General features: G+C 36.0%; 1 protein-coding gene across 1 annotated transcript; it reads left to right on the top strand.

Annotated features, from left to right (window-relative positions):
- Positions 1-276: 276 nt before the first annotated feature.
- LOC103705394 (50S ribosomal protein L4-like) lies at positions 277-9848 on the top strand. Its single transcript, XM_008789090.3, has 7 exons — positions 277-645; positions 3260-3380; positions 5716-5864; positions 8187-8294; positions 8424-8543; positions 9095-9268; positions 9430-9848. The coding sequence occupies exons 1-7, from the start codon at positions 421-423 to the stop codon at positions 9529-9531; spliced, it is 999 nt and encodes a 332-aa protein (XP_008787312.1). The 5' UTR covers positions 277-420; the 3' UTR covers positions 9532-9848.
- Positions 9849-10801: the final 953 nt, after the last annotated feature.

Genomic DNA, 10801 nt, shown 5'->3' with positions numbered 1-10801 from the left:
AGAGAGATTGAAAGATTGAGTATTGTGGTGAAAAAATTGATTTGGAGAGGTATATATAGTGTTGGGGATAATTTTCGTTTTTCAAAATGCCCCTCAAACTAGCCGTTTTTAGTTATTAGAATAGGTAAAATAGTCATTTTTTGGTTCGATCAAACCTGGAATCTTAACCGAACCGTATTCCTCAAGATTTCGGTTCGATTAAGAACCGTGAGACACTGGTTCGGTTCCGGTCCGATTCTTCCTGATGAGCTCGCCTTTGGACCCCTAAGTGCATTGAGTTGCTCCTGTGTGTTGGTAGGGGTGGGGGCATCAGCTTTTCACAACCCAAACCCTTGCAGGTCTCTCCGCACCTCTCGTTCTCTTCGTCGCCGGCAGAGCAGAGAGCAGCCCAGGCGGTGGCGGGAGGCAGAGAGAGCGATCATGCCGGCGGGGCTTGGGCTGCGGGACCTGATCTCGCGGCCGTTCAGGAAGCACGGGTACATCCCGTTGACGACGTTTATGAGGAGGTACAAGATCGGGGACTATGTGGACATCAAGGTGAACGGGGCCGTCCACAAGGGCATGCCCCACAAGTTCTATCACGGCCGCACCGGCCACGTCTGGAACGTCACCAAGCGCGCTATCGGCGTCGAGATCAACAAGCAGGTATTGCTCCTGCTCTCTCTCTCTCTCCCCCTCGCTTGTTATCTCTCCACCGAATCTGTTTCCTTTTTCTTTTTCCTTTCAGTCCCCGTCTCTCTCTCTCTTGGTCTCTCTCTGGGTTTATGGAGTTTTTAATCGTTAAAAGGGTCTTGTTTTTTCGACAGTTACATTGTTCTTGGTGGTGCTCTCTGTTGCTTGTAGCTGTTTTTTTTTTTTAAAAAAAAGTAGTCTTGGTGTTTGAGTTTTTTCCCCTTATATGTTTTGTTAGAATTCATTAAATTTTAGGAAGAACGACACAATTTTTGTTGGTAGATTTTGGATAGTCTATGTGTGTCATTGCTATGTAGTTTTTTTTCCAAAGTGCTCCTGATAGATTAATATAAGTTGAAGCTTTACTTTGTTTAAATTTGGTTACCATCAAGCAGAAGGTGCAGATGCTAAGGGTTTGACAATTCAAATTAACTAATTAAAGATCAGAACTCTTAACTTGGGGGGCAGGAGGGAGAGAATTGACACACAATCACACAAATAAAGGGTGCTGACAATATAAATGTTCCTAAGGCATATCTGGCTGTTTTAATCCGTCGAGCATTGATGCCCTAACCATGAGCCACGAAATTTGACATGTAAATCAGAGATACATAGACCCAGCCCATATAGGCGTTGGTGTAGCGTGGCCATTTCTTGTTCCTTCGAATTGTATAGTTTTTTGTTCCTTGGAACATCCCCGTATGTCTTCTTTTTCTGTATTTAAATTTGGGAGCGGGGTGACTCATCGATCATTCTGTTGTTCACGAATGACTTCTGATTCTGCGAAGGAGAATGATGAATGATTGGTGGAAAAAAGTACTGTGGTGCCCATCTATATAGATTTGAGTAATATTTGAAATTCCACTGATCATTGTGAAGTGGATATAGTGGGATGACTGGAGTTCCTCTAGAAAAACTGTACTGATGGTGTAAGTTTAAATTTTGTCCTGAAGGATTTGTAAAGCCAGCCCTAGGTACATATGATAAGTTTTTTTGGTTATCTTCAATAATATTAATAACAGTGAAGAAGAATTGCATCTGGCCTTTGCACTTGAGTTTCCTTAGTTTGACACATTGCTACATCAAGCTGAGCCTGCTGAAGCCTTAGGATTTAATTTGAATAAAAAGGAAAGAACGAAAGTGCACCGAACTTTAACTTTGATTGTTTTAGTTTTTTTTTTTGCCTACAATGTTAAATGGTTTATATTCAGTTGTTTGGTTTTGGAACATATCTTGCATGACTCAAAACCAACAACTGTATATGAAGCATTCAGATGATTATCTCTGGACTTTCAGTGTTTCTGAAATATAACAGACATGAAACAGACCTTGATATTTAATCTATGCTAGAGAAAGCCCCGACCTTTTTCTTAATTATCTATCCTCCAATTTTTTTAGTGCTATAAGAAGTTACAGTGGTAGCTATTTTTTTCCAAAGAAATGTTGAAGCTTATGCACTATGGTTCTGTCCCAGTGTTACTACAAGTACAATCAGGAATGAAATTTGTACATGTTGTCTTCATTATATTCAACATATTTGTAGATCTTTGCTCTATTACGGCAATTCAAATGTTAACCTGCAAGATATTAATATATTTATTGTAGGTTAGCTTCTCCTGTGGTCAGCCAACCTGTCTTGTCAGGTGAATCTTAACTTTTCTAAATTCCTTCTTCTAGGGCCCTATTTAATGTGAAAAAAGAATCAGAATTGTAGATATCTGTAGTTTTCTTTTGCCAGACTTATTTTATCCTCCAATTAATTAAGACGTTGTTATTGGAGGTGTTTACTTTAGTAGTTTTGAAATTTATTCAGTCTACTGCCATGTTCCATCGAAGTTTTAGTGCCTGGAGGTTTTGACAAGTTATTCTTTTGGGAGTGTTTTGACCTTTAACACTAGAAAAAAAGATCTAGAAATTTCTCTTCTCAAAGTTGACACCTATATCATGCCAATAGAATAGAAGATAATGTGGACCAGTGGCGGCTTTTCATTTCTAATGGTCTAGCAATCGAATATAAAATGTCTCTATGCTCAACCAATCTGGGAATACTTCTGTTCTAAAGCCAGGGCTCCCCATTTCCTTCAGACAGTTGCTGCTTCTGGTCTGAGGGACCCTGGAAATTTTTCAAAAAAGAATATAGAATGAGTTGGTTCGCCATGGTGGCATGGTTAGTTGGACAATCTGGCTGAATAGAAGCAGATAGCTCTTTTATAATGGGCTTTGTGGCGTCATGGATATCATTGATAAGTCTTTGTTTCTTGTGATAGACTGGACTATGATGTGTTCTGTGTCTATACTGAGGAGAATTTCCCATCTTCTATCTTTTCTTCACTCATTGTATTGTGTCTCTATTTTCTTTTCTTTACCTTCTCTATCCTCCTCTTCTCTTCTCTTCTCTCTCCCTCTATCTTTTGTACTTCTCCTTTCTTTTACTTGATGAAAGTGATGAGCCTTGCCTAATCTTTACTCAAAAAAAGGAGGAAATTCAGAATGATATAAGCACAGTATATACACCCTTTAAACTTTTGCTCTGTCTCTTTTTAACAGTTTGTTCTACATTAACAGATCTAAAACTGTGTATTTGCAGCATGGCTTTCCTTTTATCAATTGTAGGAGGTTTTCCACTCTCGAGTCCCAGGCCAACGAAGGTCAGATTCCACCAGAGCTGTTAACAAATCGAACTGTGTTAACTCCGGACCGTGTTATAGGTATTTTATTTTTTTTTCACTACATTTTGCTGCTGGAATTGTAGCAGTTTTAATATCACCCCTTTTGCATGTAGTCTAAATAAAATATTCTTTTGTTCATTGCACTTATAGTTTCAAATATCAAAGCCATATTTGTTCAGACACCACTGCTGTCGTAACAATATTTGATGTATCTGATGGTGTGCCCAATTTAGTGAAAAACATGATTAAGAGCATGATGTAGTTTTGTATTTTCTTAGACAATACCATTAAGTTTTGTCAATGCATGTGCGTTCTCTCTCATGTGTGGATGAATCAAAATATCTAGAAATTTTTCTTGGTGACTCTGAACTCGCCACCTTATGTCCATACAACATAGTTAATGAAGGCTCACTCAGACTTCCATTATTATTTATTAGTGCACTGTTTTTGGTTAGATGTATAAAGAGATTTTTTAAAAGAAATTTCCTATTGTTTAAGTCTGAGAGGTGACTGCATTCTTAAATACTTATGGTCGTGTTCTTTGTGCTTTTTTTTTTTTTGCCTCCTTTGGCCATAAATAGAGCCAACCACCAACTCATGCATTTAAACTTCATTTAATTATTTTATATACATCATTCTCAAGTTTCTAAAGTGATCTCCTCCATTGCACTTTTGGAGGTCATTTTCCTACAACATCACTCACTGGGAATTGCAGAGCTAGTAATCTTATTGGCTTGCCTAGGGCATGTTGTTAGCATTAATCAATATGGACTTACAAAGAATGATGATTATTCCCTAGGTGGATAACATTGTGATATCCATTGGACATTGAAGATATTTTCTCAATGACTAGGGACCTCACAACATGTTAGAATTTGAACTTACGTACGTGTATTATAACTGTTGGTATGTTTTAACTTGGTTTATGAATAGAGGAGTGCTATTTTTCTTGGATTCATTTGATAAAGATATGCTAAGCTGCCTTTTGGCATTGCTGCAGGTAGTAGACCTTTTGATTGTAGAGCTGTAGGCAAAAGAGCTTTTGTTAGCAGAGCTTTTAATAAAAAGCTATTTACTGCTGGGTAACTATGTTTTTGAAGTGCTATGGAATTTTAACATCTATTTGGTAACCCAAATGAGAAAGTGCTTTTAGTATCAAGAAATGATAATGAAGTATATTATAGTGCTTTTGGTTGTTGCTATCAATCGTGTACCTGATTATCTTGTTAAAAAACTGTTATTATAAAGTATTTTAATTTATAAATTATTTTTTTGATATTTAATCGAAATTTCATGAGAAATAATAAATTTTCAAATTTATTATAAAAATATATAATATTTTTATAATGTTATTATATAATAAAAATGAGACTTATTATTATATCATTACAATATTATGTAATATTGTAATATTATATTATTACAATACGGTCATTATAATATATAATGATGATGTAATAATATAATGTAATTATAATATAAAATAACATGCTATAATTTTATGATAATATTATTCTATTGTATTATATTATCTAGTTATTATATTGTACTATCAAAAATTGTTATTATAAGGTATTGTTAACTTATAAATTCTTTTTAAAAGTATTTTTAAAAAAATTATTATCCGGACTCGAATTCGGGTCTTTTATGTTAAAAATAGTTTTCCAATGCATCTCATTGTAGAACTTTTTGCACAAAAGCTCCAAATTGGAGTTTTCCTAGTAGACCTTTTTAGCTTGTGGAGGAGCTAGAAAGCTATTTAAAAAGTTTTACTAAACACCTTAAAATCACCTAAAAGAGCTTCTGAGCCTCCAAGAATCATTTTTTTTGCCCTCCAAAAGCAATGCCAAATGGGGCCTAAGTGGTCTAATAATTGTCTACATCTTGCAATATGTTGTGCTCATCAAAACGTAAGTCAAAGCTTCTCTTGGAGCGACGAACATCATGAAGTTGGTGTAGTGTCTCCTAGGCTCATACATGTAAAAAATAAGGTTGCTGCCAAAATGTAACCAGCCTGATAACCAAGGCCATGATGGCAAGGAACTCTGAAATGGAATGCTAGCTGCTATTTTTCTCCTTTTTTAAAAAAAAATCTAAGATTGTGTACTATGGATCTATCATCAAAATTTGTTACTCTATTCAGTTTTTTTGGTGCTCAACTTTAATTGGATGCAGCTAATGTGTATCACTTATCATTTAAGCAAGCTTAATCTGTATTTATCTATCTTTTTTTCTTCCTCCAACTGGTTAAATCTAATTTGTGGCTTTTCACTGTTCTAATAATATTATTCTAATGCACAGATTTCCCAGTTCATTAGTCTTCTAAACCTATTGACATAATAGCACATGTGAAACCTTTTTTTGAATATTGCAGGCCAATATGCAGATCTAGTAACAAGAGTGACAAATTTCTATGATGAGGATAAGGGCTACATCGTTTTGGGTGGTGATGTTTTTGATGTTCCCATTAGGAAGGATATTGTTCACCGAGTTGTACGGTGGCAGCTTGCAAAACGACAGCAGGTGATCTACAATATGCACTCTTCTGTATAAAGAACAAAAATCCATAATTTGTTTTTCTTGTTGACCTTCTGCAAAAATAATTGTCTTCTGAAGTCATGATTGTCATGGATAAAGTCTATCATCTAAAGTACCTTCACCATTTTCATGCAACTTGAATAACATATTTTCTTTTTATATTCACCTTTTGTTTATTGTCTTCCATTGACCTTTTGTAGTTGTAGATGGTTTATGTTTTGAGGCAACAATTTTTCTTCTTCTTTTTTTTTTCAATCATATTAACATTAAATTATGCGATCCAAATCAAATTCCTAGTCCGCCTTCTGAAACAAACTTTCAATTTTTTTTTTTTCGTTTTCTTTTGTATAAAGGACTATGCTTGCTCTTTAGTGGAATTTTATGTCCTTTAACACTATTATAGACGAGTTATGAGGGTTTGTACATTGACAATTAGAAGGTAGAATTATGTTTATCGACCTATTTATTAGAAGTTGGAAATTGGTGATAACATGGGGATCATATCGTTGTCATCGATCCTAATTTAGGGCATGTGCTATTACAAGTATCTCGAAAAAGCATCAAAAATATGTCTGTGTAGTGATAATGCATAATCTTTAAACATATCTTGGCTTTTCAAGTATGTATTGGCTTTTCAGCTGGCTTGGACTTAGATATTAATTGTTTCTTTTCAAGATTTTATCCTTTGACACAAATTTTTTTCTAACATTTTAATTCAAAAGATAAATAGATCTTTTAAACTATGACCTAGTTTAACCTCCCTTATAATTTAGATATTATTTTGTTGATAATATGGAAAACTGGTGGCTCTTCTTGCTGTATAAATATCACTGCTGGACCATGATTGATGGAGTTGAAACCCATCTTAACACATGGTTTCATAATATGAAAAGGATCCTCTTGCTATATGTAGAGTGCCATTTGCTTAACTTGAGCATTATGAGCTGGCCGCAATACTAATGAATCTAATATTAGATGCCTGACCCATATCATCTATGGTTGTATTCTCCAATCTTCTCTTGGATTTTTGGTTTCATTCAAGCAGATTTTATATATAATGGTCATTAAACATGTATTTCCCATGCAATATATATTAGACATCTTTTGACATATTTTAACCAATGTGAAACCCTATTTATTCAATCTTTTGCCTGTCATATATCGAGACATCACATCTGCATGTTTGAGAACTCTTAGTTGTGACTCTAACTCCTATACCAATCTTTGTAGTCACTTCCATCTATTTTAATCATGATTCATGCAAACCTCATGAAAATTGCTGTAAGGCTGGCAATTTTGTCCTAAGCTCATTTGCCCAAATTGATTAAACCCATATCTGATTGGGCGAGGGTCTAGTAGACCTTTCCTACTAGCTGATTGGGTTCAGGCTTGGGTTAAAGGGTTCTGGCCAACACTGCACTGTCGCCATGATCTTACCATGCGAAGGCACTGACAGCCTGCTCTGCAACAACTCCACCTTTTCTCATCCCTTCTCATTTTCCCAGCCCCACACCACTACCTTGCAACTCTGCCGCCTGCTTGATCCTTTCCTCTCCTCCTCTTCCAGTCTTCCTTTCTCTTCACTGACTGTGAAAGCATTATTAAAGGATTTATGTGAATGAAAACAAGAAAAAATAATATTTTTCCTATTTATTTATACCTGTAAGTGGTGAGGCATAGTATTGCATGGCTAATGCCAAATTGAGAAATGTACTACCAAATTGAGAAATGTACTATGGTTTGTGATATGCAATTATAGGGACCAGACAGTTATCGATGTGATCAGTTGATTACTGGTAGGTGAAGTAAGGGAACTTTTGCTTACTATGGGTATTAACTCTTGAACTGGTGATCCAGTAAACTCTAATGTCCAAATAGATTGTGCAGTGAATTGTTATCTAGCTAGGCTTTTTATCTGCATTTATACTTCTTTACTTGTAAATTTTTCCATTGGAATTTCATATACACGATCATATTATCTTATTACATTTTAAATAACTTATATATGATCCTAGAGTAATCTATGAAGTGAAATGTGACTTTGCAAGTGAAGCACATCACGGACTTAAATCAAGTTACTCTTCACTCATCTCTGCATGTATGCATGCACATACATGATTATGTATGTCTGTAATTTAATGCTTGTGGGCGGCTGGATCGGCTTATGATGAGATCCTAATGCATGTGACATGCATCTTCTCAAGTAAATCATGCCAATTGTTATGTTAGATTTTCTTCTTTTTTTCTCAATCTTGAATATGAAGAAATCACAAAATTTTGGAACATCTCATCTAACGTGTTCTGCAGGGGACACACTCAACAAAAACAATCAGTGAAGTAAGTGGCTCAGGGAGAAAACCATACAGGCAAAAAGGTACCGGGCGAGCAAGGCATGGGACTTTACGTGGGCCTCAGGTTACTTGACTTTAGCTTTTTGTTAACTGGTTTTACTATAGTGAATGGCGTTGGTTCGAACAGCCTGTTTGCTATTTCTATTTTCTATTACAATAGTGCTGTTTGATTTGATGAAGTGTATCCCAACAGTTTAGGCATGGTGCCGCCATGCATGGGCCTAAGCCACGAAGTCATGCAATCAAGCTGCAAAAGAAGGTTCGACGTCTGGGACTGAAAGTTGCCTTGTCAGCTCGAACAGCTGAAGGCAAGGCAAGTGTTTATCTCATCTTTTCTGCCCCGCACCCACCACATGTGCATGTTAAATTTCTTAATATGATCACTAAACATGAACTTTTATTTTTCTCCCTTATGTTGAGAATAAACATTTACATTTTTCCAGCGTTATCTAATTCCATATCTACTAATATAACATATGCATGATGAAATTCTAGTTAGTGTTTCATGCTTTTACTCGAGTTATTTGCCGTGTCCTCATGGCACAGCATTCTCTAAGGCTTTGAAAGCTTTGGAGTTGGTTGGAACGCTAGTTATCCCTTGCATTCTTATTTAGTTAACTACAATATTTATAAAAGAATACAATTGGATTATCTGAATCTTTCCATTGTTGATCCGCCAGGCATCAAAATTTCCTATAGGTTACACTGATTTTTTTTTTAAAGACCTGACAAATTGTCATGTCATGTCAAGCTTAGTTGGTATCATGCACCACTTAAAGAGTAAATGCGTGCTAATCTTGTATCATCTTGTTCAGTTGTTTGTATTTATCATGTAGGAATGTTTCTAATAGTGCTTTCTAACAGCTTCTAGTATTTGAGGATCTGGCGGTTCCTAGCCACAAGACTAAAAATATTGTGAATTACGTCTCCCAATTGGAGAACACAAAGAAGGTTTTGTTGGTGGATGGTGGTCCTATAGATGACAAACTGAAGCTGGCAACAAGAAACCTGCGTTATGTGAACGTATTGCCTTCAATTGTAAGTAGCCTAAAAAAATAAAAGAACAAGAACAATCAAACCATACTAAAATGAATTGAATGGTTATGACAAGATCATCTATTTGGTTCGTGAATTTATTGATCATAAGGTGGTACATTTTCCTCTTGATCTGTTTGTTGATATCAACTTGGTTCTTGCAGGGTCTGAATGTTTACAGCATCCTGCAGCATGATACTCTTGTGATGACCCGAGATGCTATTAATAGGATTGTCGAGCGGATGCATACTCCCATCAACCGCTGAGGCAATGGGACTGACAAGCTTAAAACATAGGGGTTTTGTTGACTGGCTGTTTCAGTAAGGTTATTTTTTTTTCAAAAAAAAAAAAAAATCACAGCTTTACGGGCACGAGCAATTCTTCCCTTCTGTTTACATCTTCAAACTGCCTGCTTACCAGTGTTTCAGTGTGTCACAATTACATGTAAGGTCTAGCAAGCAAGAAACTTGAATATTTGCTATCTGCATCATGCCTTGGTGGTCATCATCTTTGAGTCTTAAATGATGTTGTAATGATTAAAAAAAAAGGTAATGCTAAAGTTTGATGAGGAAAATTTTATTAAGTCAATGCAGATGAGGTAGGGAAAAGTTTTTGATATTTCCATAGACGGCGATTCTTATTAGGGAGAGCATGGCCTTATTGTTGGTATCTGTTGCAGGTTACTAAACATGAAGTATTTGGATGAAAAAGAACAGTGTAGGATTTAGAAGCCAGTCATCGACCAGGAATCAGATACATTTGGGATGCTGTGCTTGGTACTGGCGGTTCATATGGTATCATTGAAGCTGTCCTGAGAAAACAACTAGAGGCTTTTCAAAGTCTTCTTTATTTGGACCGTCCACTCAGTGGATCCTGAAGTAAACTAGACTAGGCCACTTCTCGGTGGAACAAGAAGGTCAATTAACTACAGGAAGACTCAAAAAAGTTCGAGAAGGTTTTATGGGTCATCGTTTGCTTGTTTATTTCTTCCAAATAATTTAAGGACAGAGAATTCCGCGGCTCCACAGTTCACCTTCATGGGTTGGTACGACTTGGACCATGACCGGGGTAGTTTGTGAGAGAACATGTGGGAAAGCATGGCCTTTTGAACAGAACGCCTACTTGACTTGAGAGGACTTTGACTGCTAACAAGTTGCAGATTCAATAGCTCCAACAAAAACCATCACTTTATAAGATCAAAACTATGTACCAAAAAGTATTAGTTACTGTAGAGTTTTGCAGCAGATATTTTTAGCAAAATAACAACAACACAAAATGTCGAAGCAATCACAAAAGAACATAGAATTTTACGTGGTTTGGCAAAGACCTGCCTACGTCCATGGAGTGTTCACGTTCTGTACTTTAAGAAAAACTAAGAAAATTATAAAAAAAATTTGCTCAAATTTAATCACAAAATCCAAGTTTTATAACATTTGTACACCCCTCTCAATTCTCTCTCTCAACCCGGGAAGAAGCAATATGATAGCTTACAATCTATTTTTGATGCAAATAGAATAAGCTCTAAATAAAAAATCC

Source organism: Phoenix dactylifera, unplaced genomic scaffold (genome assembly GCF_009389715.1).
Source record: "Phoenix dactylifera cultivar Barhee BC4 unplaced genomic scaffold, palm_55x_up_171113_PBpolish2nd_filt_p 000007F, whole genome shotgun sequence".
NCBI classification, from domain to species: domain Eukaryota; kingdom Viridiplantae; phylum Streptophyta; class Magnoliopsida; order Arecales; family Arecaceae; genus Phoenix; species Phoenix dactylifera.
The sequence above is the reverse complement of the archived record's forward strand: the minus strand, read 5'-3'. Positions and strand labels throughout refer to the sequence as shown.